Raw genomic sequence first — 27,502 nt, forward strand, 5'->3', positions numbered from 1 at the left:
GCTCGGGTCACTGTCTGTGTGGAGTTTGCACATTCTCCTCGTGTCTGCATGGGTTTCCTCCGGGTGCTCCAGTTTTCTCCCACAGTCCAAAGATGTGCAGGTTAGGTTGATTGGCCAGGTTAAAAATTGCCCCTTAGAGCCCTGAGATGCGTAGGTTAGAGGGATTAGCGGGTAAATATGTGGGGGTAGGGCCCGGGTGGGATTGTGGTCGGTGCAGACTCGATGGGCCGAATGGCCTCCTTCTGCACTGTAGGGTTTCTATGTTTCAAAACTCTGTAGAGACTGTATCTGGGATAAAGAAAATAAATCTTGGAGATATTCATCAGGCCAGGCAGCCTGTGAGAGTCACAAACAGAATTGAGGGTTCAGGTTGCTGACCTGCCCTCAGTCTGCAATGAAACATTTAGAGTCAGTCACTGACTAATGGCGGTCACAATTCCCACAATGCTTTGCGCCTCAGAAACCCCTCTATTCAAAAGTTGTTCACCGTAATTCACTAATCATAGAATCCTTACAGTGCAGAAAGAGGCCATTCGACCCATCGAGTCTCTACTGACTCTCTGACAGAGTATCTTTCCCAGGCACACACTCTATCTCGGTAACCCCACGCATTTGCCCTGCTAATCCCCCTACTGACCTTTCTCTTCACACACTCTGCAACTGCAACATTATGTTCTGCACCCGACTCTTTTCCTTTCCCTCTCTGCACTTTATCAAGTTATGTTTTCTTTCTGTATAGCACGGAAGAAATATTAAATTTCACTGTATCCCAGAATGTGCGACAATAATAAATCAAATCAGACCCTCCACACCTTGGGACACTCAGGGACAGGTTTAACATGGTCAATCCAGCTAACATCCTTGGGCTGTGCGAGTAAACCAGAGCATCCAGAGGGAGATTGTGCAAACTCCATACATGAGGTGGAGATGCCGGTGTTGGACTCGGGTTGGCGCAGGAAGAAGTCTCACAACAGCAGGTTAAAGTCCAACAGGTCTATTTGGAACCACGAGCTTTCTGAGCGCTGAAGGAGTAGCTTTGAAAAAGGGTCATCTGGACTCGAAACGTCAGCCCTTTTCTCTCCTTACAGATATACCAGACCTGCTGAAAATTTCCAGCTTTTTCTCTTTTGATTTCAGATTCCAGCGTCCGCAGTAATTTGCTTTGATTCCAAATAAACTTATTGGACTTCAACCTGGTGTTCTGAGACTTCTTACTGTGCAAACTCCACACAGTCAACTATCCAGGGCTGGAATCGAACCCTGGCGCTATGAGGCAGCAGTGCTAATCACTGTGTCACAGTGAGGGTAGTCTGCTGCCACTTTCAGGAGATAACAATGGGCTGGATGTTGCTCAGAATGTGGAGCACTGCAGCAAAGTACAGAGAGACAGAGACAGAGCAGCAGACTGGACTGAGAAATGGAGTCTGCAGACTGGAACTGGCAGCATGAGGAGAGGTTATTTAGTCTAACACTCACAGCAATCTACAACCCACCCCCATTACCGAGACAGTGAGACCGAGATTACAAACACTCACCAACACAGCTCCACTGAAACGTCCCAGGAAAAAAGAGGGAATCTGTGGCAGTTCTTGTCCTGAAATAGCCCCAGGACTGTCACTCAAACCCCCAACCCCGCCCAATTCACAGCTCAGCCTCTCAGCTTGCAGCTTCCTGCACCTTGAGCCAACCCTGCCCAGGTGTGGGAGGGTCTGTGGAACCACAGAGTGGGGGGAGGGGTGACCTCCTGCTGTGTCCCAAATAGTTTCTCCTTCCCCTCCCCCTTGGCGCTCTCAATGTGGATGTGTTGAGGTACATTGCAGAGCCTCACTGAGCTGCGCCTGTCCCTTATCCTGGGTCACCCCCTCTCCCTGGGTTCAGTGTATGTGAACTCGCTGCTTCTTTCCCTGATGAACCTTCAGTTAAACACAAACAGAAAGTGCTGGAAAACCTCAGCGGGTCTGACAGCATCTGTGATCATCCAGACTGGAAACATTAACTCTATTCTCTCTCCACAGATGCTGTGAGCCCTGTTGAGATTTCCAGCATTTTCTGTTTCTGTTTCACATTCCAGCACCCGCAGTATTTTTGCTTTTATCTTCATTTAAACAAGCATTCTTTGATGGCCTTTACCCCCATTGCTCCTTTCCAGAGCTTCCCACCTTCTGCTATTGTCCCTGACTCCCACATTAACTCTGTCATTCCTCCCCTGTACCCCGCTCACCCTGTCTGAAGTCAGGCTCAGAGTTTTAGCGCCATCTCCCCCTCCCCCAGCCTCCACATCCCAACACCCGGAATCTCTAACGCAGCGGTTCCAGTTTGTCTGGTTTGAGTTCAGATTTGCCGCAGCACCGACAGGATTTCACTTCAAACCAGCCGGAACTGACTGCTCACAAATCCCCAAATGTTTCTCCAGCAGCCCGGGCTTGTTAATGTTGTTTAAAGTCAGCGCCCAAATGCAGTTACTCTCCTCAGTTTAAAAAACTTCTCCATTTAATCTAAGATATTATTCGCGCCAGACACAAATATAAAACAGTGAACTTTATCCCCCCACCCAGACCCGAGCTGGGGTGTCCTGAGGAAGAGACATCTGTTCCGGGTGTGACAATTCTTACACATTCTCTGCGACATAAAACAGAAAACGCTGGAAATACTCATGAATGAAAGCAAATTGTTGCTTTTGTCAAGAGAGTCACCTGGACTCGAAACGGCAGCTCTTTTCTCTATTTACCGATGCTGTCAGACCTGCTGAGATTTTCCAGCATTTTCTCTTTTGGCTGGAAACACTCAACAAGTCAGGCAACCTCTGTGGAGAGAGAAACAGACTGACTGTGACCTGTCATCGAACTGGGAAATATATTTCCCGCAACTGAAAGAGGTATCTTACAACCTTCGGAACAAAACTGAGTTCAACAATTTTACACCACAATCTCTGCCCCCTTCGCGTTCTGTGTTTCGTTGTTGCTTTCTTCACCTTTTGTTTTATTTACTTCGTATTCAGACTGCTGCTATTCACACCTCATCCAGAACATCTTTTGTGACTTTACTTGTCCCATTACCACTCGCTTTGGTATTGAGCCGTGAATCATTTTGTCAGTTTGCAGACCTTCCATTTTGTTCTTCCCCATCTCCCTCTCTCCCTCCTTCACAGGCCTGGCTTTCTCTGTGTGGCACTGGAGAGCGAGCTAGACTTGAGATGTTTGAGACAGAGAGATTGAAATGTTTTTTTCTCTCAGAGGGTCTTTGGTTTCTCTTCCCCAGAGAGCAGTGAAGACAGAGTCATTGAATGTTTTCAAGACTGATTAAATGGATAAAAGCAAATTACTGCGGATGCTGGAATCTGAAACCAAAAGAGAAAATGCGGAAAATCTCAGCAGGTCTGGCAGCATCTGTAACGAGAGAAAAGAGCGGACGTTTCGAGTCCAGACGACCCTTTGTCAAAGCTAAAAGGCATAGAAAGTGGGAGATATTTACACTGCAGGGTGAGGGAATGAAAAATGAGTCACAGCTACAGAAACTCGGGTAAAGAGCTGCTAATGGCTGTCCATCGAGAGAATAAAGGGTGTGAATGGCCAACGGCAGGGAAACTAAAATCAACTGTGACAGATGAAGATGTGGGGGGAGGGGGAGAGGGAATGGGTGGGAGAGAGGTAAAATGGGAAAAGGGGAAAGGGAAATAAAAGGGGGAGAAAAGCTATGGAAAGGATGGATGGATTCTTGGTTGACAAGAGAGTCTAAGGGTTTTTTTGGGGGGGCGGGTGTTGGGGGTAGACAGGAAAGTGGAGTTGTGGTCACAATCAGATCAGCCAGGATCTTATCAAATGCTGGAGCAGAGGGGCCACTGCTGCTCCGGATTCATGTGGGTGTTTGACTGTATGTTTCACTCTGTTTCTGCCTCCACAGAAGCTGCCGGGCCTGTTGACTATTTGGGGCTTTGACTATTTTTATTTCAGATTTGAAGCATCTGCAGGATATTCTGTCCATGCAAACCCAACACATCTTTCATTGTTTAATGTGGAGCAGTGCGTGTGCACGGTGCTCCCTGTCAACAGGAGAGAATGTTGTGAATTCCTATCCTGGATTGACAGGGATGGATTGTGTAAATTAATTTTATCTGGGTTAGAAGGGAAGGATTTACACACACAAAGTTCAAAACCCTGTTTCTTATTTCAATATTGGATACATGTGTCGCTGGTAAGGTTGCTGTATTTCAAACAGAGCTTCAGAGTGTTTTGAAGTGTTTTCTTTAAAAGTCCCCTTCACTCCTGTGCTGCTCAGGAGAAGATTTCACATTCACATTCTCCAGGATAGAGGGGCAAGAGAACGGGCGGCACAGTGGCACAGTGTTCAGCACCACTGCCTCACAGCATCAGGGAAATCATAGAAGCCCTACAGTACAGAAAGAGGCCATTTGGCCCATCGAGTCTGCGCCAACCACAATCCCACCCCACCCCTACCCCCTTATCCCTACATATTTACCCGCTAATCCCTCTAACCTACGCATCTCAGGACACTAAGGGGCAATTTTAGCATGGCCAATCAACCTAACCCGCACATTTTTGGACTGAGGGAGGAAACCGGAACACCCGGAGGAAACCCACACAGACACGAGGAGAATGTGCAAACTCCACACACACGGGTCCCAGGTTCAATTCTGGCCTCGGGTCACTGTCTGTGTGGAGTTTGCACATTCTCCCCGTGTCTGCGTGGGTTTCCTCCAGGTGCCCTGGTTTCCTCCCACAGTCCAAAGATGTGTGGGCTAGGCTGATTGGCTATGCTAAATTGCCCTTTAGTGTCAGGGGGATTAGCAGGGTAAATATGTGGGGTTATGGGAATAGGGCCTGGGTGGGATTGTGGTCGGTACACATCGATGGGTCAAATGGCCTCCTTCTGCACTGTAGGGATTCTATGATTCAGACCAATTGCAGGTGTAGCTTTCTTCCCACCTCACTCTCACAGACTCCAGTGAAGACAGTGTGGAAAGGCTTTGGGACAAGATCAGATCTGTGATGCAGTGAACACCCACTCAGCTCATCGGGTTTGAATTGCTCAGGCCGTCACACTGGCTCAACAAGAATGACAAAGAAGTGAGCAAAATCAGAAAGTGTCTCTGGATTGAATGGAGTAGTATTCCTCCTATTGAACCATTCACACTGATGTCTCACTGGCTGCACCTGTACCAGCTCTCTACCCTGACACATAGTCATATTAAATGGATAAGTGGGCACAGCCTTTAGGTGTTGGTCTGTTAACTACAAGGGAACCATTTTCTTTAATTGATTCATGGACATGGGCAGTGCTGGCTGGCCAGCAGTTATCGCCCATCCTCAGCTGCCCTTGAGAAGGTGGTGGTGAGCTGCCTTCTTGAAACCCTGCAGTCCACGTGCTGTGGGTTCACCCACAATGCCGTTAGGGAGGGGATTCCAGGATTATGACCCGGTGACTGTGAAGGAATGGTGATACATTTCCAATTCAGGATGGTGAATGGCTTGGAGGGAACTTGCAGGTGGTGGTATTCCCATGTATCTTCTGCCCTTCCGATGAAGGGTCATCTGGACTCAAAGCATTGGGTCTATTCTCTCCCCCCAGATGCTGTCCGACCTGCTGAGATTTTCCACCATATTCTGTTTTTGTTTCACATTCCTGAATCGACAGTATTTTGCTTTTATCTTCTGTCCTTGTCCTTTTAGATGGAAGTGGTCGTGGCTTTGGAAGGTGCTGCCTAAGGAGCCTTGGTGAATTGCTGCAGTGCATCTTCCTTTAGCAATATACTATATAATCTCTCTGGCTTGTTCCACCAACCAAGATCCATACATTATACATTCAGTAGATTCACTTAATACAATTTTACTTTCTTTAATAATTTGATTGATCATTTGTACGTGAGACTTTCGGGCCTGACCATATGTTGTAAATGTATGGTTAAGATCCGATCTTCAGAGTGGCTAAATTAATGGTATTAACAACCCTGGTGTTAAAAGCTGTTGCAGCATCATTCATTATACTCCGTTACCTGTCTGACATTTTGGATATTATTCCCCTTCCTAATGTGGTTTTGGATAACATCCAGATGAAGATGCTGAGGGGGATTGAGCTTCCATCTTAACGTCCTCCTGATACAATAGCCATGGTACAGGTGCACTTTTCACTTCTTTTTCATCATTGTCCCAGGTCCGCAGCATATTCTTCACCATGTACGTAACAGTCCTGATCCTTCTCAGCTTCTTCCGTTATCTGGGACTGTGAGTTTCACCGAGTTATGAGAAAACCATTTGACTTTTTAGTAAAAACGTTTATTATTTTATTTGTGCCACAAATAGGCTCATATTAACACTGCAATGAAGTTGCTGTGAAAATCCCCTAGTTGCCACACTCCGTGCCTGTTCAGGTACACTGGGGGAGAATTTAGCATGGCCAATTCATCTAACCAGCACGTCTTTCGGACTGTGGGAGGAAACTGGAGCACCCGGAGGAAATCCACGCAGACACGCGGTGAACGTGCAAACTCCGCATAGATAGTACCCAAGCCAGGAATTGAACCCGGGTCCCTGGCGCTGTGAGGCAGCAATGCTAACCACTGTGCCCCACCATGCCACCCGTTTGCATATTCAATACAACTGACCTTATCCATTGTAGTGTATGGTCCCTTATACAGGGGTCCAAACACATCTCCCTTTGCACAATTTCTTACCCTCACTTGGTCTCCAATATGACACTCCCGTGGTTCGATGGGGCTAATAGAGACCTACTCCTGATACTCATGAGAACCAGTGGAAGTTCTTCATTCCACTTTGGCAGCACGGTAGCACAGTGGTTAGCACTGCTGCTTCACAGCTCCAGGGTCCCAGGTTCGATTCCCGGCTCGGGTCACTGTCTGTGTGGAGTTTGCACATTCTCCTCGTGTCTGCGTGGGTTTCCTCCGGGTGCTCCGGTTTCCTCCCACAGTCCAAAGATGTGCGGGTTAGGTTGATTGGCCAGGTTAAAAATTGCCCCTTAGAATTCTGAGATGCGTAGGTTAGAGGGATTAGCGGGTAAATATGTGGGGGTAGGGCCTGGTTGGGATTGTGGTCGGTGCAGACTCGATGGGCCGAATGGCCTCCTTCTGCACTGTAGGGTTTCTATGTTTCTATGTTTCTTTGTGCTGTTCCATCCAGTTATTTTCTGAGAATGAGCTTCATGTGCGGTTCATTCTTTCGACAATTCCCAGCAATTGGTGTGAGCGACTTGCCATCTCCCTCCTTTCAATTTTCCAATTAAACAAAAGCACGGAGGAACAAACTGTTCTCTGGGGCATTCCACATTGCAATGACTCCGCCAAAGTCAACTTCCCAACCCATCAGCAACCTCTTTACGTACAGAATAAATTGTTGTTCCCTTTGAAATTTGCTATTCTTGTATCTGTCATGTTAAGTGAAAAAGCTTCTGCAGCATGGCTCATTTTACAGCAATCCTCTGCACTTACAAAGCGACTATTTAAGAAGCATCGTAAAGAAGGAGAAAGAGGGAGAGAGGCTTATGGAGGGATTTCCAGAGCTTACAGGTGATGACGCTGAAAGCACTGCCACCATCGGTGGAGCAAATGAAATATGGTCACTACAAGAGGCCAGAATTGGAAATGATCTGATGTTTGAGAGTTGTGGGGCTGGAGAAGATTACAAAGATAGGGACGGGCGAGGCCATACAGTGATTGAAAATAAGGATCAAAACTTTAAAACAAGGTGCTGCTTAACCAGGGGCTGATGCAGGAGTGATGTGGTTGTTATTTTGGGGGGAGTGGGGGGAGATGACAACAGATTTAAAGGAAAGAGGGACAATACCTGAAGAAAGAAGCGAACCATTAACAATGTAAGCTCACATGGGGATGTTGTGTAGTCAGCAGTTCAGCGAGAATAGGATAGAAGGAACAGGAAGTGGGTCTTGAGGGCAGAGGTCATGAGGGGAGGTGGGAGAATCGAGAGAAAGATACAGATGCAGGACTCAGATGAGGGGTATTTTAGCTCGGTGGGCTAGTGCATGGGATGGACACGGCAGAAGCAACTGTCACTAAGATTGAGATCTTCCAATCAAAGAAGATCCATGAGTTCCTCTCACTTGGAGGTGAGGATGGAGCAGATAGAAAGTCGGAGAATCCTTCAGAAGGAATTAACTTGTGTCAGATATTCAGGCAACTCACATTGTTTAACACAAAGCCAGTTTATTTGACTTTTAGCCAGGAGATTAGCACTTGTATAACTGGACTGGAGGTTAGTAACATCAGCAAAAACAGACCACAAATGAACACAGTTCAATCCTGGATGTGATTAATAATATCCAATCATTGCAATTACTTGTGACCTCGCTGGTGTTTCAACATATGGAATGAATGAGCAAATTTCTTCTTACAGACAGTGCAAGTGAATGGTTTCTCCCCAGAGTGAACCCGTTCGTGTAACCGAAGATGGGATGGCTGAGTGAATTTCTTCCCACACTGGGAGCAGGTGTACGGCCTCTCCCCAGTGTGAGTGCGCTGGTGGAGAGAGAGTTGATACGAACGCTTGAACCCAGCCTCACAGTGAGAGCACCTGAACGGTCTTTCATCAGAGTGAATGAGCTGATGGCTCACCAGTTCCCTCGAACTTTTAAAGCATTTCCCGCATTCTGCGCATTTGAAAGGTCTTTCGTCCGTATGAACCTGCTTGTGTCTCAGCAGGATAGATGAACTAGTAAATCCCTTCTCACACACTGAGCAAGTGAATGGTCTCTCCCTCGTGTGAACGCGCTGGTGTTGCTGCAGATGCGCATTGCGATTAAATCCCTTCCCACACTCGGAGCAGCTAAACAGCTTTTCCCTGGTGTGACAGAGTCTATGCATTTCCAGCTCAGATGGGAAATTAAATTCCTTCCCACAGTCCCCACATTTACACAACTTCTTTCCAGTGTGACTGCGTTTGTGTTTCGACAGGCCAGATGATCGACTGTAGCCTTGTCCACACACAACACACATAAACGGTTTCTCTCCACTGTGAACACTGCTTTTTTCATCCATGTTCAAAGTAAAATGATAGTCGGGTTACGATAAATTGGGTAATTCTGTCAGATTCTGCTGTGGGTTTGAATGTCCCGGCTGCAAATCCTTCTCTTCAAATATTCTGAGAGATTTAAAACAGAAAAAAAGAGAGAGTGAGAAAACCCACAGGATCACAAAGGCAGTTTGTAAAATTGAACGGAATGGATCTGCTGGTTTATGGAACCAACGTGAGGGCAGGAAACTTGCCACAGCAGTAGGATGAGAGAGAAAGAGGTGAGAGAGGCAGAGCGAAGTAGAGATTTTTTATAGATGTACAACTTGACAGGAACTGTGACAGAATCTCCCAAACCCTCAATCTCCGCAGTCTAGAATGACGAGGGGAAGCAGCTATATGTGAACATCACCTCCAAGTTGCCCTGCACATCAGCCTGATGTTTAATTTGTCTGACACCAGTCCTCCAATAATAAACTGGGAAATCTGAAGACATTCAGGGTGGCACGGTAGCACAGTGGTTAGCACTGCTGCTTCACAGCTCCAGGGTCCTGGGTTCGATTCCCGGCTCGGGTCACTGTCTGTGTGGAGTTTGCACATTCTCCTCGTGTCTGCGTGGGTTTCCTCCGGGTGCTCCGGTTTCCTCCCAAAGATGTGCGGGTTAGGTTGATTGGCCAGGTTAAAAATTGCCCCTTAGAGTCCTGGGATGCGTAGGTTAGAGGGATTAGCGGGTAAATATGTGGGGGTAGGGCCTGGGTGGGATTGTGGTCGGTGCAGACTCGATGGGCCGAATGGCCTCCTTCTGCACTGTAGGGTTTCTATGTTTCTATTGTCCAATTCCTGGCTGCTGACTTTTCCTCACAACTGTGGCAGAACCAATCTGTATCATTGTGTGTTTTGTTTTAATTAATGGGATGTGAGCAATGTTGGCTGGGCCAATGTTAATTGTCCATCCCTAACCATATTGCCAAATAAGGATGGCAGATTTCCTTTCCTAAAGGATATTAGTGAACCAAGGTGGGTTTCTACAATTGTCATTAGCCTTTTTAAATTTTATTTTCATTGAATTCAAATGGCTCCCAGATCTTGACCTGGGTCTCCTGGCTCCTAGTCCAGCGACAATACCATGATGGGGAGACGATGGCCAAGTGGTTTTGTCACTGGACTATTAATCCAGAAACTCAGCCAACGTTCTGGAGGCCCGGGTTCGAATCCCACCACGGAAAGTGATGGAATTTGAATTCAATAAACAAAAAATTAGCTGGAATTAAGAATCTACCGTTGACCATGTAACCATTGTTGTAAAAGCCTATTTGGAAATCTGCCATCCTTACTCCGTCTGGCCTACCCATGACTCCAGAGCTACAGCTATGTGCTTGACTCTCAACTGCCCTCAGGCAATTAGGGATGGGCAATAAATGCTGGTCAGCCAGCAATGACCACGTCCCATGAATGAATAATAACACCACCACCTTCCCTCATATTGGACCCCAAGATGAGTTTCTGACCACATTTCCATGTCATCGTTAGAATCCTATTTTGGTCAGAGTATCATCAAACTTCACCTTTGCCTCATCTCATTGTCCACTGAAACCCTCATCTTACCCTCACAAGCTTCTGGTTAAGACACCACCTTAATTGTTGAAATGATTTTTCAAATCTCTTCATGGCCTTGACTCTCATGATCTCTATAATCTCCTCCAGATGCACAATGCTGACAAATCGCCACTCCTCTAATTCTGGCCTCCTCGCTCTCTACAGCTGTCCACCTCCCTTTCCTCTTTAAAATCTACGTCTTTGACCAAGCTTTTAGATATCTGCCCAAATATTTCCGACCGTGGCTGATTGTTATATTGGCATTGGAGGGAGTGCAGAGAAGGTTCACCAGGTTGATACCGGAGATGAGGGGTTTGGATTATGAGGAGACGCTGAGGAGATTGGTTTTGTACTCGTTGGAGTTTAGAAGGATGAGGGGGGATCTTATGGAGACTTATAAGATAATGCGGGGGCTGGATAGGGTGGAGGCGGAGAGATTCTTTCCACTTAGTAAGGAAGTTAAAACTAGAGGACACAGCCTCAAAATAAAGGGGGGGTCGGTTTAAGACAGAGTTGAGGAGGAACTTCTTCTCCCAGAGGGTGGTGAATCTCTGGAATTCTCTGCCCACTGAGGTGGTGGAGGCTACCTCGCTGAATATGTTTAAAGCGCGGATGGATGGATTCCTGATCGGTAAGGGAATTAAGGGTTATGGGGATCAGGCGGGTAAGTGGTACTGATCCACGTCAGATCAGCCATGATCTTATTGAATGGCGGGGCAGGCTCGAGGGGCTAGATGGCCTACTCCTGCTCCTATTTCTTATGTTAATTGTTAACTCAGCAGGCCGGGTACTGCCTGTGGCGAGAGAAAGAGACAGAATGAACAATTCAGGAAGGTACTGCAGAATGAAATTTGGAGAATAAAAATGGTGCAGGATTTCATGGTCAATAAGCTCAGAAGTGGAAGAGAAATTGACTACAGGAAAAAAAAAACGTCCTGATGCTGAAAGATGCACGGTGGCACAGTGGTTAGCACTGCTGCCTCACAGCACCAGGGATCCGGGTTGAATTCCAGCCTTGGGTGACTGTCAGTGTGCTGTTTGCACATTCTCCCTGTGCTGGCATGGGTTTCCTCCGGGTGCTCCGGTTTCCTCCCACACTCCAAAAATGTGCAGGTTAGATGGATTGGTCAAGCTAAATTGCCCATTACTGTCAGAGGGGTTAGCAGGGTAAATATGTGAGGTTATGGGGATAGGGCCTAGGTGGGATTATTGTTGGTGCAAACTTGATGGGCTGAATGGCCTCCTTCTGCACTGTAGGTATTCTATGATTCTATGCTGTGGGAAGATAAAGCTAGTAATTTTTTTAAAAAGTCATTCACATTTATTGCCCATCCCTAATTGCCCTTGGACTGAGTGGCTTGCTCAGCCATTTCAGAAGACAGATAAGAGTCAACCACATTGCTGAAAATCTGGAGTCACATGTAGGCCAGGCCAGGTAAGGACAGCAGATCTTCTTCCCGAAAGGACATTAGTGAACCAGATAGGTTTTTTACAACAATCGACAATGGTTTCATGGTCATCAGTAGACTTTAAATTCCAGATTTTTTGACTGCATTCAAATATCACCATCAATACATAGTCGGGGCAGGGACAACAGTTGAAACTTCATTTAGACAATCTAACAGTAAAATATTAAACACAGTTAAAACATACCCAGCATTAGAGACAGAGGGAAGTTAGACAATGACAGAAAGGTGATCAGGGAGGGCAGAGGTAAAACTGAGCAATGGATGGACATGGATTCAGATCCAAAGATGTGCGGGTTAGGTTGATTGGCCAGGTTAAAAATTGCCCCTTAGAGTCCTGGGATGCGGAGGTTAGAGGGATTATCGGGTAAAATATGTGGGGGTAGGGCCTGAGTGGGATTGTGGTCGGTGCAGACTCGATGGGCCGAATGGCCTCCTTCTGCACTGTAGGGTTTCTATGATTCTATGATCCACAGTAAAGAAGTCAGACCAGCCACACGTGGAACCTCTCTCAGATAACAGAACACACCACTAAAAACTCTCAGTTTCAGAGGAATGGTCACAAGCACTCGCCTCTGAAACAATGCCGCTGTTTTAAAGATAAATCTGCTTCTGGGAGCTGCAGCTGGAAAGATCAGAAACCAGAGAGAGAGATTTCAAAACTCCCGCCACTGTGGGAACCCCGGAAGTGGGCGTGATGACACCACAATGGTGTGTGCGTGATGGCGTCACCGCATGGTTGCGACTGCGCGATTAGCTCAGAATCTGCACGTGCGCGAACACGTTGACAGGCTGTTCCAATGACATCACCCAAGGGAAAACTGCGCTTGCGCTGGCAGTGCAGATGCACAGAGGTCTTGCAGTTGGATGTTGGGACATGTGTCTGAACAAAGGAGAGTGAGCATCCCAACAAACCCTCAACATGATCAGAACCACTTCACTCAGGTTCATTCACTGCAGTCCAGCTTGTATTTTCATATCACCTGATGAAGCAGCAGCGCTCCGAAAGCTCATGGTTCCAGATAAACCTGTTGGACTCTAACCTGGTGTTGTGAGACTTCTTACTATTTTCATATCATCAGTCCTTCTTCCCCACATCCCTCCACCAGGGGCGGCACGGTGGTTAGCACTGCTGCCTCACAGCACCAGGGACCCAGATTCAATTTCCAGCTTGGGTGACTTTCTATGCAGAGTCTGCATGTTCTCCCCGTGTCTGTGTGGGTTTTCTCCAGGTGCTCCGGTTTCTTCCCACTGTCCAAAAGACACGCTGGTTAGGGTGCATTGGCCATGCTAAATTCTCCCTCAGTGTACCCGAAAAGGTGCCGGAGTGTGGTGACTGGGGGATTTTAACAGTAATTTCATTGCAGTGTTAATGTAAGCCCACTTGTGACTAATAAAAAAAATACTTTTACTTTACCTTCGAATATTCAATCTTTCAAAGTTTATCTTATCCTCTGTGTCTTCAATTCTTCCGGGTTAATCATTGTAACAGTTCTCTGTTTTGATTTGATTTATTATTGTCACATTTATTGGGATACAGTGAAAGTATTGTGTCTCAACAGCGTGCAAGAAAATAAATACTGTTCATAGAGTACATAGCGGAGAAGCAAAGGCTGCAGAATATAATGTTGCACTTACAGATAGGGTGTAGAGAAAGATCTGCTTATTGTGGTAGGTCCATTCAAAAGTCTGATGATGGCAGGGAAGAAGCTGTTCTTGAGTCCACTAGTACATGATCTCACCTTTAAAAAAATGATCTCAACTTTAAACTTTAACCTGGCTTTACATGTCCAGATTCAGCACCAACCCAGTATTAAATTATAACCATAACCTTTTCTTCATGGGATAGGAAATTCTGAATTTAAGAAACATAGAACACTACAGCACAAAACAGGCCCTTCGGCCCCACAAGTTGTGCCAAGCATATCCCTACCTTTTAGGCCTACCTATAACGCTCCATCCTATTAAGTCCCATGTACTCATCCAGGAGTCTCTTAAAAGACCCTATTGAGTTTGCCTCCACCACCACTGACGGCAGCCGATTCCACTCGCCCACCACCCTCTGTGTGAAAAATTTCCCCCTAACATAGAGTGCACTCTACACCAGCATCCCCCACGAGGATGGCATTGCTGCAACGGCCTCAGTACTCAATGCCGTCAACTGCCAGTTTCCAGATGCAATTTTACAACTCATCCGCTTCATCCTGGACCACAATATCTTCACCTTCAACAAGCAGTTCTTCATCCAGACACACGGAACAGCCCTGGGGACAAAATACGCACCTCAATATGCCAACATCTTCATGCACAGGTTCGAACAAGACTTCTTCACCGCACAGGACCTTCAGCCGATGCTATACACTAGACACATCGATGACATTTTCTTCCTTTGGAGTCATAGTGAGCAATCACTGAAACAACTATATGATGACATCAACAAGTTCCATCCCACCATCTGACTCACCATGGACTACTCTCCGGAATCGGTTGCATTCTTGGACACACGCATCTCCATTAAGGACGGTCACCTCAGCACCTCACTGTACCGCAAGCCCACGGATAACCTCATGATGCTCCACTTCTCCAGCTTCCACCCTAAACACGTAAAAGAAGCCATCCCCTACGGACAAGCCCTCCGAATACACAGGATCTGCTTGGATGAGGAGGATCGCAACAGGCACCTCCAGACGCTGAAAGATGCCCTCATAAGAACAGGATATGGTGCTCGACTCATCGATCAACAGTTCCGACGCGCCACAGCGAAAAACCGCACGGAGCTCCTCAGAAGACAAACACGGGACACGGTGGACAGAGTACCCTTCGTCGTCCAGTACTTCCCCGGAGCGGAGAAGCTACGGCATCTCCTCCGGAGCCTTCAACATGTCATTGATGAAGACGAACATCTCGCCAAGGCCATCCCCACACCCCCACTTCTTGCCTTCAAACAACCACGCAACCTCAAACAGACCATTGTCCGCAGCAAACTACCCAGCCTTCAGGAGAACAGTGACCATGACACCACACAACCCTGCCACAGCAACCTCTGCAAGACGTGCCGGATCATCGACACGGATGCCATCATCTCACGTGAGAACACCATCCACCAGGTACACGGTACCTACTCTTGCAACTCAGCCAACGTTGTCTACCTGATACGCTGAAGGAAAGGATGTCTCGAGGCATGGTACATTGGGGAAACCATGCAGACGCTACGACAACGGATGAATGAACACCACTCGACAATCACCAGGCAAGACTGTTCTCTTCCTGTGGAGGAGCACTTCAGCAGTGACGGGCATTCAGCCTTGGATCTTCAGGTAAGCGTTCTCCAAGGCGGCCTTCATGACACACGACAGCGCAGAGTCGCTGAGCAGAAACTGATAGCCAAGTTCCACACACATGAGGACGGCCTAAACCGGGATGTTGGATTTATGTCACATTATCAGTAACCCCCACAGCTTTCCCCCTGATCTTGCAGAATCTTACTAGCTGTTCTGTCTGGAGACAATACACATCTCTTTAACCTGTGTTTAATGTTCCCTCCACCCACATTGTCTGTACCTTTAAGACCTGGCTGGCTGTAGAGATTTGCATTCTAATTAGTATTCTGTAACTTGATTTCTGTGTCTCTGTGCACTGTTGGAGAACAGATATCCACTCCATCTGACGAAGGGGCAGCGCTCCGAAAGCTTATGGTATTTGCAAATAAACCTGTTGGACTTTAACCTGGTGTTGTGAGACTTCTTACTGTGCTTACCCCAGTCTAACGCCAGCATCTCCACATCATGATATAAACCCCACAGTCACTGACACCAATCTCCTCCTATCTGATTATAATGTTGCCCCACATTCTCAGAAAGAATATACACAAGTTTGTTATTTCGATTGGACCTTTTCCATTCCTGAGCTGAGGGGATTTCTGTACCAGACGGGAGGGGTAACATTTGGAGCCTCTCAATTATCCATCAATTCCCATTCCCCTTCTTTCTGGTGGGGCGGCACGGTAGCACAGTGGTTAGCACTGCTGCTTCACAGCTCCAGGGTCCCGGGTTCGATTCCCGGCTCGGGTCATTGTCTGTGTGGAGTTTGCACATTCTCCTCGTGTCTGCGTGGGTTTCCTCCGGGTGCTCCGGTTTCCTCCCACAGTCCAAAGATGTGCGGGTTAGGTTGATTGGCCAGGTTAAAAATTGTCCCTGAGATGTGTAGTTAGAGGGATTAGCGGGTAAAATATGTGGGGGTAGGGCCTGGGTGGGATTGTGGTCGCTGCAGACTCGATGGGCCGAATGGCCTCCTTCTGCACTGTAGGGTTTCTATGGTGGATAATGGAGGTGTCACTGTGTGTAATGTGCAGGTAAGTAAGAATTGTCAGCAAGGATTAATCAGCATTTTTTAATTGGAGATGTTCATCAGTGGAACCTCTTAGGCATTTGTAGAGTTTGAACCAAAGATCAATTTAGGATTCAAGTAAAAGTTTAATACTTGTGCCAAAATAATTGCTGGTGGAATTCTCTGAATTCAGGGGAATGACCATAGACACATATTCTGAAAGGGAGACTGCAAGCCCAAGAATCAGCCAATTATGGTTGGTAACATCAGATAAAGAAACCTGAATTGTCAGAATGAAATGGTTCAGTACTGGGCATTGTGAATGCCAGCAACATCAGTGGAATGCAAACCCTTCAGTCACTTGTGAACTTGCTGGTGTGTCAGCAGGTGGGCTAGCTGACTGAATCCCCTCTCACACACTGAACAGGTGAATGGCTTCTCCCGGGTGTGAATTCGCTGGTGTGTCAGAAGGTTGGATGAAGTTGTGAACCCTTTCTCACACATGGAACAAATGAATGGCCTCTTGCCAGTCAGAAGGTTTGATGAATTAGTGAATCTCTTCTCACACACAGAGCAGGTGAATGGCCTCTCCCCAGTGTGAACTCGCTGGTGTGTCAGCAGCTGGGATAACTGAGTGAATCCCCTCCCACAAACAGGACAGGTGAATGGCTTCTCCCCAGTGTGAACTCGCTGGTGTACCAGTAGCTCGGAGGACTGCGCAAATCCCTTCCCACACACACAACAGGGGAATGGTCTCTCCCCTGTGTGAAATCGCTGGTGTCTCAGCAGAGTGGTTGACTGAGTGAATCCCTTCCCGCATATGGAACAGGTGAATGGCTTTTCTCCAGTGTGACTGCGTCGATGAATTTCCAGCAGGGATGGGTATTTGAATCCTTTTCCACAATCCCCACATTTACACGGTTTCTCCATGGTGCTGGTGTCCTTGTTTCTCTCCACGTTGGATGGTGAGTTCAAGCCTCGTCCACAAAACACATGTACAGATTCTCCCTGGTTCAAATGTTGCAATTTTTCATAGGCTTTGCGATTGGTTAAAACAATCCTCCTTCCACATTCAAAGGCCAATGATACTCACACTCCGATTCATTGAGTATCAGATGTTCATGTGATGTTTGGTTTGCATTTCTCATCTCCAAATCCTCTTCTTCTAATAACCTGATAAGTGAGTTGAAAAAGTCATCATTGTCAGAACAAGATAGAAATTCAGAACAGACAATTCTCATTTGGTGGAATATTTTCTGCTATAATTCCCCAAAATGACTGATCCTGAATTGACGCTCAGTTGATTTTTTTTCTCCACAAATCCTCATATCTAGGAAATGGAGCTTACAAAAGTAACCAGCGTCCGTCAAGGATAGAAACTCTGAACAGACAATTCTAGTTTAAAGTTTATTTATTGTCACAAGTAGTCTTACATTAACACTGAAATTAAGTTACTGTGACAATCCCCTAGTCGCCACACAATCCCCTAGTGCCTGTTTTGGGTACACAGAGAGAATTTAGCATGGCCAATGCAGACTGTGGGAGGGAACCGGAGCACCCGGAGAAAACCCATCCAGACACGGGGAGAGTGCGCAAGCTCCACACAGACAGTGACCCAAGCAGGGAATCAAACCCGGATCCCTCATGCTGTGAGGCAGAGGTGCTTATCACGTTGCCATTTTCCACTCTTGTTCCTCCAAATCTGTAAATCCCCGTCCCACACACTCTCCTTCCTCTCTCGGCTGAAATCCAAATAAAGTTTTGGATATTTCTTTCCAGATCTTTTTAACAAATTTCAAAACTGGAGATAATTTCATTCATGACTTTTGTCGAAACATGAATCTGAATCACCCTGACTGACCAGAATGACAGACGGTTAACCTTGTGTTCCGAACTGTGTGTGTGGAGATTTTCTCAGAGGAGCCTCACTGAGTCTAACTTTAAATTGCAGATTTTATGAGTTGAATGGATTTGAAGCCCTGTCCCCAGAACATTGTGCTGTCTCTCTGAATTACTAATGCAGTGGCATTGCCACTTGGTCAGTGTGTCCCCTTGTTGGTTGTGGGGAGAAGCCGGAAGGGAGGAATAGTGAGTGGGGAATATTGATTGTTTCACATTGGGCATTTGGAATCCCCCAGCCCAGACACTGACCTCTCACCTCACACCTCACAATGCACCAGTGAATGATTGACGGCGGCTCCGGACCAATAGGAGGAGAAAGGGCGGGGCTGGAGGAAGGAACGCGATCAGCTGGTCCTCCAACCAGGAGGGGCGAGGCTGGGCTGTGAGTGACGCATGCGCAGTGTGATTAATGGCGATGGACAGACGGTTCTTGTCGGATCCACAATGAATTAAAGAATGACAATGGCGGAACCGGAGGGAGCGATGGATCAGGCGGGGGGAGGTGTTGGCGAGCCTTCATAAACGTGTTATATAAACCGCAAATCCTTGAAAAAGAATTACCGATATCCGGGGATGGTCCCGGCCCTTTGCACAGAGCAGGGCCGCAGCTTTCTCCCAGTTACAGACCCGGGTTAACCGCCGCCATGTTTATCGGGCACTGGCAGGAAGGCGCATGTGCGATCGCCATTTTTATCGGGGGCATTTTGAGCAGGGCGCATGCGCAACCGACATGTTTGTTGAAGGCGTTTGAAATTCTTCCCAGTGACAGAATGCGAACAACTTGTCCATCAAACTGCTTCACTCTTTCACTTCCAATTTCTTACTGATGAGAAAACAACAATATCAGGGCAGTGACAATTATTTATATCCACATTGTGTCTTTAACAAAATAAACTAGTCCCAGACATTTTACAGAAACGTTACAAAGTGACTCTTGACACAGCCATTTGATTTAATTTATTATTGTCGCATATACTGGGATACAGTGAAAATTATTGTTTTTTGTGTGCTATACAGACAAAGAATACCGTACATAGAGTACATAGGGGAGAAGGAAAAGAGAGGGTGCAGAATATAGTGTTGCAATCACAACATGCAGAGAACGGTTAGGTGCATTGACACAAAGAGGCTCTGGAGTGTGGCGACGAGGGGAATTTCACAGTAACTTCACTGCAGTGTTAATGTAAGCCTTCTTGTGACTAATAAATAAACTTTCACCTTAAAGATCAGAACGAGAGTGAAAGATAGAACTAGAGGGCATTCTGGGGACAGCTTGCAAGCCATGCTAAATTCTCCCTCAGTGTACCCAAACAGGTGTCAGAATGTGGTGACTCGGGGATTTTCACAGTAACTTCATTGCAGTGTTAAGGTAAGGCTACCTGTGACACTAATGAATAAACTTATGTCAACTCGCTTTGGCGCTATTTTGTTTAGGTCAGGCAACCAAAAGTTTGGTCAAAGAGTTATCTTTTAAAGCAAGCAGAGGAGGTTGGCAAGCAGAGGGGTTTCACAAAGAAATTCCAGAGCTTGTGGCCCAGGCAACTAAAAGAATGGTCAGCAATGGAGGAACAAATAAATTGGGGAATGTTCAAGAGGCTGGAATATGATGAGTGCAGTGATCTCAGAGGGGTGTGTAGCAAAGGGATCTGTAACTATTTTCTATTATTTTCTTATTAATTACTCATTCTTAAACATCGCTACACAATTATATTGAAATCTCTACCATTATCATTTATTTTCCCCCAACACTAACATGACCAGCAGCAATTATTCCCCATCCCCAGTTACCTGAGTGAAGATGATGTATTATTTTCTTGAACCACTGCAGTCTGTGTGGTGAAGATGCTCTCACAGTGCTGTTAGATAAAGTATTACAGGTTATTCACCCAGTGTTGATGAACAGTTACATCTTCAAATCAACAACAGCAATATGTAAAGTGAGGTTGAGAGCAGTAGATATTTAGGGAGGAAATTCCACAGCCTGGAGCCTGGGTAACTGAAAAAATGGCCAACACTTACATAGCGATTCAAATCAGGAATGTTCAAGTGACCAGAATGAGATGAGTTGCAAAGGTCTTAAAGGTTGTTTAGATGGAGGAGATGACAGAGATAAGGATGATCACAGCCATGCTAGTAAACAAGGATGAGAATTTTAAAATTGAGATGATTATTCACCGAGAGCGTTTACAGGCCAGTGAGCACAGGGGTGATGTGTGAACAAGACGGTGTGAGTAAGCACATGGGCAGCAGAGTTCAGGATGACCTCAAGCTTGCAGGGAGGCTGAAAGTGGGAGTGTGTGATGAGAGTTAAGTCTCGAAGTAACAAAGGAATGGATGAGAGTTTCAGCAGCAGACGAGCTGAGACCAGGGCAGAATCAACCAATGTTACTGAAGTGGGCTCGCTGATGATGCCAATTGTGGTTGGAAGCTCAACACAGGGTCACATAGTTCACTGAATCAGTGCGTCAGACAGCGACCGGAGAGAGGGATGGAGTCAGTGGTGAGGAAAGTGAAGTTTGTCGGGGGGATTGAGGTCAATGACACCCATCTCCCAATATTTAAATGGAAGAAATTTCAGCTAATCCAGTGCTGGATGTCAGACAAGTCAGGAAGGTGTGTGAGTTAGAGCGGAACTTGCAGGTGATGAAATTCACATACTTCGGTTGCCCTGGTCCTTCTAGACATTGGAGGTTGAGAATTTGGAAGATTCTGTCAAAGTTTTGTTTCCGTATTCGGGAGAAAATCCATCTCTTTTGCCTCCTGTCTTTTCTACCCCCTTTCTCTCCCAATAAGGCGAGAGTTTTGTGTGGACCCAGACCAGGTGGCAGGTTACCTGAAGGACATTAATGAACCAGTTTCTTACAACAGTCCAGCAGTTTTCATGGTCATTTTTTCCGAGTGCCAGGCCCAAAAATTACCAGATTCATTCAGCTCAATTTCACAACCTACCTTTCTATCTCACTCTCTTTTTTATTTTAAATCTGTCTCACAGGGTGTTAGAAAGGGAGGATTTGCAGTTGGGAGACTGAAACTGAACATCAGGATCTGTGGAGTCACCCAATTTATCCTAACCTGAATAGGATTTTGAACATGGAAGAAACATCAGAGTGGAGAGAAACCGTACACGTGTTCTGTTTGTGGACGAGGTTTCAGCCAATCATCTGGCCTTTCAAGACATAAATGCAGTCACAACAGGGAGAAACCATAGAAATGCAAGGACTGTGGGAAAGGATTTGATTATCCAGTTAGGCTGGAAACTCATTGGCATAGTCACACTGGGGCGAGGCCGTTCACCTGCTCCACATGTGGGAAAGGATTCACTCAGTCATTCGCTATGATGGCAAACCAACATAGTCACACTGGAGAGAGGCTGTTCGCCTGCCCCAAATGTGGGAAGGGATTCGCTCAGTCATCCCACTTGCTGACACACCAGAGAGTTCACATTGGGGAGAGACCGTTCACCTGCTCCGAATGTGGGAAAGGATTCATTCAGTCATCTCACCTGCAGAAACACCAACATAGTCACACTGGGGTGAGGCCATTTACCTGCTTTGACTGTGGGAAGGGATTCACTCAGTCATCCCATCTGCAGAAACACCAGCGAGATCACACTGGGGAGGGACCGTTCACCTGCTCTATGTGTGGGAAGGGATTCACTCAGTCATCTGACTTGCTGTTGCACCAGCAAATTCATTCTGGGGAGAGACCATTCATCTGTTCCCAATGTGGGAAGGGATTAATTCTGTCATCTCACCTGCAGACACACCGAGTTCACATTGATGGTAGACCTTTTAAATGTCCGGATTGTGGACAATGTTATAAAAGCTCCGGGGAACTGATGTATCATCAACGTGTTCACTCTGATCAGAAACTGTTCAGGTGCTCTCACTGTGGGACTGGGTTCAGGCAATCATCTGTCCTCCTTGTACAGCAGTGAATTCACACTAGGGAGAGGCCGTTCATCTGTTCTGACTGTGGGAAGGGATTCGCTCAGTCATCTGACCTGCGAACACACCAACGAATTCACACTGGGGAGAGACCATTCACTTGCCTCAGGTGTGAGAAGGGATTTATTAATTCAACCAACCTGCTGAGACACCGGAACGTTTACATTGCGAGAGAGACCTTTCTTATCCTCCGAATGAGGGAAGAAATTCACTCAGTTATCCTTTAAACACCCAAATGTTCACATTAACTGGAGAACTTGTAAATGCAAAGTCCCAGGCATTGTCATATAGGTTGCCAGGAACTGATGTCCCATCAATGTGTTCACGCTGATGAGGTGTTCTCATTGTGGGACTGGGTTCACTATTCATCTCAACTCACTGCACACCATCAAGTTTACACTGGCGAGAGGTTGTGCACCTGGTGTGAATGTGGAACGGGTTTGCTTATTTAATCCCATGTCCTGAGTCACCAGTGAGTTCTCAACTAACTACCGTGATTGGAGTTTGCTGTTAATCACATCCAGGACTGAACTGGGGTCTGTTTTTGCTGATGTTAATGAACTCCAGCCCAGTTATAGTTAATATTCCTTCATGCCCTCTCAGGCTCATTTCACTCATGAGACTCTCATTCTGCTTCATGCACCCTATTCCCACTGAGCTACTGATCGCTCAATCTCATCATGTTTACTGATACTGTTAACAGTCTCTCTCTCTATATATACATATTGTCCTTCTCTCTTTCAAATCTGCCTTCATTACCCCCTCCCCAATAAAATCAACTCTGAACTCCAATCTCCTTGGAAATTTGTACCCCATCTCTCATCACCCCTTCTTCTGCAAAGTCCCTGTCACCTCTTAAATCCATGTCCATCTTTTCTGGAACTCCATATTTGAATCCCCCCAAAATGTGGTGGATGCTGGGAAATTTACTGTTGCACCAGCACCATTTACTGTTCGTGTGTTAGCAGGTCAGATGACTGAGCGAATCCCTTCCCACAGTCAGAACAGGTGAACGGCCTCTCCCTAGTGTGAATTCACTGCTGTACAAGGAGGACAGATGATTGCCTGAACCCAGTCCCACAGTGAGAGCACCTGAACGGTTTCTGATCAGAGTGAACAAGTTGATGCTACATCAGTTCCCCGGAGCTTTTATAACATTGTCCACAATCCGGACATTTAAAAGGTCTCCCATCAATGTGAACTCATTGGTGTGTCTGCAGGTGAGATGACGGAATGAATCCCTTCCCACATTGGGTACAGATGAATGGTCTCTCCCCAGAGTGAATTTGCTGGTGCACCAGGTAGTAAATTCATGGAGGAGTTAGACAGATTTTTAATTGTAATGGGTTGAAGGGTTATGGGGAGAAGGCAGGAAAATTGGGATGAGGAACATATCAGGCATGATCGAATGGTGGAGCAGACTCAATGGGCCAAATGGCCCAATTCTGCTCCTATATTTTATGAACTTATGAACTCCAATAACATTTCTGTTCCTGCACAATATCAGAATAGCTCTTATCAAACTCATAAATTACATCCTCTGCGAATGTGACAATGGTAAACTTCCCTTCATTGCCCTTCCCACCCAGTCTCAAATCTTTGACACCATTGACCAAACCATCCTCCTTCAATGTCTCACCACTGTTGGTAAGCTGATGGGGCTGCAGATTTCTGATTTCCCTTCTTGTCTATCAAATTGTAGCCAGAGAATCACCTGAAGGAATTGTGAGTATTTGAGTTACATTTTCACACACTCACTCATTGGGTAAGTGACGAGGTGCCATTGAATTTTGAAAGAAAAATGTTCCATTGTCACATTCACAGCGACTCTATCTTGTACACCAGCCCATCTGGATAAGATTAACACAGAAGAATAAAAATATTATAGTCCAGAATGCAAACTCATGGTGGTAAAAACAGTCTGCTAATTACAATTAAAATGCAATGCATTGCACGACAACGCTGTTACTTTGTTACAGACCTCATGACACAGATTCATTGCCAACATTGGCCAACAGCTCCATTGTTGCAGGATGCAGATGATACAGATGAAGAAGTAGGCCATTCAGCCACTCGAGCCTTTTTCACTGTTTAATATGGTCATGACTGATCAGATAATAACCTCAAATCAACATCCCGTCTGCCCACAGTAACCTATCACACCCTTGCTAACCAATAGCATATCCACCTCTGCCTTCAAAATAATGAGACTTTGCTTTCACAACCTTCTCAAGAAATGAGTCCCAAAGACTTATGTTGCTCCAAGTCAAAGCATTTCACCTCATCTTTGTTTTATTGGGTGACCCTTTATTTTTAAGCAGTGACCTCTATTTCTAGATTCTCCAAAAACAGGAAACATCCTCTCCACGTCCACAATCTCAACACCCCTTAGAATATGAAGGGATTTCCCTCTCACTCCTCTAAACTACAGCAGATACAAGTCTAGCCTGTCTAACTTTTCAGCATAAGACAACCCACACATTCCAGGCATTAGTCTGGTGAACATCTGAAATTCCTCCATATATATTCTTTAAACTACATTTTTCCTTAAATAGTATAACCAATACTGTACACATTACGCCAAACATGGTCTTACCAATTGAAGCATAAACTTTTGTATTTAATTCCTCTCACAATAAATGATAACATTCTAAAAGCTATTCTAATTACTTGCTGTACCTGCATACTAGTCTTTTGTGATTCGTGCACTGGAACACCCAAATCCCTCTGCACCTCAGCGCACTGAAATCTCTCCAATTAGATAATAAGCTTTTCCATTCTTACAGGCAAAATGAACAATTTCACATTTTCCCACATTATAGCTCGATCTTTGCCCACTCACTTCATCCATCTATATGTTTTTGTTGCCTCCTTCTGTCCTCTTCACAACTTACTTTCACACTTACTTTTTTGTTATCAACAAATTTGGCAACAATCCCAAACAGACTTTCATCTGAGTCATTTTTATCAATTGTAAAAAGTTAAGGCCGCATCACTGATCCCTCTGGCACACCTCTCATTAGATTTATAGGACCCTGGTTAGACCCCACTTGGAGTACTGCGCGCAGTTCTGGTCACCTCATTACAGGAAAGATGTTGAAGCCATTGAAAGGGTGCAGAGGAGATTTACAAGGATGTTGCCTGGATTGGGGGGCATGCCTTATGAGGATAGGTTGAGGGAGCTTGGTCTCTTCTCCCTGGAGAGACGAAGGATGAGAGGTGACCTGATAGAGGTTTACAAGATGTTGAGAGGTCTGGATAGGGTAGACTCTCAGAGGCTATTTCCAAGGGCTGAAATGGTTGCGACGAGAGGACACAGGTTTAAGGTGCTGGGGGGTAGGTACAGAGGAGATGTCAGGGGTAAGTTTTTCACTCAGAGGGTGGTGGGTGAGTGGAATCGGCTGACGTTGGTGGTGGTGGAGGCAAACTCGTTGGGCTCTTTGAAGAGACTTCTGGATGAGTACATGGGATTTAATGGGATTGAGGGCTATAGATAGGCCTAGAGGTAGGGATATGATCAGCGCAACTTGTGGGCCGAAGGGCCTGTTTGTGCTGTGGCTTTCTATGTTCTATGTTCTATGTTTTATGTTGCTAACCGCACATTGGCTCAGTGGTTAGCACTACTGCCTCACAGTGCCAGGGACCATGGTTTGAATCCAGCCTCGGGTCACAGTTTGTGTGGAGTTTTCATGTTCTCCCTGTGTCTGCGTGGGTTTCCTCTGGGTGCTCTAGTTTCCTCCCTACTCCAAAAATATGCAGGTTAGGTGGATTGGCCATGCTAAATTGTCCCTTAGTGTCCCAAGACATATAGTTTAGGGAGATTAGCGGGGTAAATATGTGGGGTTATGGGAATAGGACCTGGGTGGTATGCTTTGTCGGTGACTCAATGGGCCGAATGGCGCCTTTGAATCTTTGAACCTGCAAAGGACTCACTCATGCCAACTCTGAGCTTCCTGTTAGCCAGTCAGAAACTATCCAGACCAGTATTCTATCCCCTATCTGTGATGGTCGGAGAAAGAAGTTTAACAACACCAGGTTAAAGTCCAATAGGTTTATTTGGTAGCAAAAGCCACACTTTTGGTGTGGCTTTTGCTACCAAATAAACCTGTTGGACTTTAACCTGGTGTTGTTAAACTTCTTACTGTGTTTACCCCAGTCCAACGCCGGCATCTCCACATCATGGTAGGAGAAATACATTGATACTTCTGATTATGCTATCCATATGTGAACAGAATCTCACCTTCACTTCTCCAGATTTAGAGAAAGATTATCTGATACTGGGTCTCTAATGGCAGCAGGATTACCCACAGTCCCGTGCGCCTCGGAAAGCGCTCTACATCGGCGGGTTGTGCGTGTGGCTGGCGCATGCTCGGAGGGAGCAGGTCTCTTTGAGGTGATTTGTGGGGAGAAGCCGGAAGTGGCAGAAGTGAGTGGAGAATGTTCACTGTAAACCCCGCCCCTTCGAGACTGACCTTTCACCTGGCACCTCACAATGCCCGGGGACTGATTGACGGCAGCTCCGGACCAATAGAAACAGAGGGGGGTGAACGGCTGGTCCTCAAACCAATCGGAGTGAATGAGGGGGCGGGGCTGTAACTGAAGCATGCGCAGTGCGGGTGTTGAGCTGCAAGACCTCTTCAGAAATTCCATCCTGTCCTTCCAGTGAAAAGTTTCCTCAACTCCTTTTACAGGGAGTGAGAAAGGGAGGATTTACAGACGGGAAAGTCAGAGCAAACATCACATCAGGTTAGAATAGAATCATAAAATCCGACTGTGCAGAAAGAGGCCATTCGGCCCATCGAGTCTGCACCAACCACAATCCTCCCCAAGGCCATATCCTCATAACCCCACGTGTTTACCCTCCCTAATCCCCCTGACAACAAGGGATAATTGAGCATGGCCAATCCACCTAACCTGCATATCTTTGGACTGTGGGAGGAAACCGGAGCACCCGGAGGAAACCCACGCAGACACAGGGTACAAACTCCACAAAGACAGTGACCCAAGCTGAGAATTGAACCCCGGTCCCTGGCGCTGTGAGGCAGCAGTGCTAACCACTGTGCCACAGTGCTGCCCACAAAGTTTAAATGAGTTTCCACCCTGCTGAGGCACCAGCAGATTCACGTGGGGAGAGGCCATACATCGACTCCGTATGTGGCAAGGGATTCACTCAGTCCTCGGGACTTTGCACACACACCAGGGAATTCTCACTGTGGAGAAAGCATTCAGCAGCTGGTTCTGACAGTCAGTCTTCATCAGGACCTGAATA

The 27,502-nt window shown here is 46.3% G+C and overlaps 2 protein-coding genes across 2 annotated transcripts in view; both read right to left on the reverse strand.

Moving 5' to 3' along the window:
- LOC144485514 (uncharacterized) overlaps positions 1-27,502 on the reverse strand; it is a 175,567-nt gene that overhangs the window by 134,416 nt on the left and 13,649 nt on the right. The window lies entirely within an intron of this gene.
- LOC144485517 (uncharacterized) lies at positions 16,437-18,939 on the reverse strand. Its single transcript, XM_078203661.1, has 2 exons — positions 18,848-18,939; positions 16,437-17,557 (listed from the first exon to the last, which is right to left on the reverse strand). The coding sequence occupies exon 2, from the start codon at positions 17,312-17,314 to the stop codon at positions 16,742-16,744; it is 573 nt and encodes a 190-aa protein (XP_078059787.1). The 5' UTR covers positions 17,315-17,557; positions 18,848-18,939; the 3' UTR covers positions 16,437-16,741.

Source organism: Mustelus asterias, unplaced genomic scaffold, assembly GCF_964213995.1.
Source record: "Mustelus asterias unplaced genomic scaffold, sMusAst1.hap1.1 HAP1_SCAFFOLD_196, whole genome shotgun sequence".
Lineage (NCBI taxonomy): Eukaryota > Metazoa > Chordata > Chondrichthyes > Carcharhiniformes > Triakidae > Mustelus > Mustelus asterias.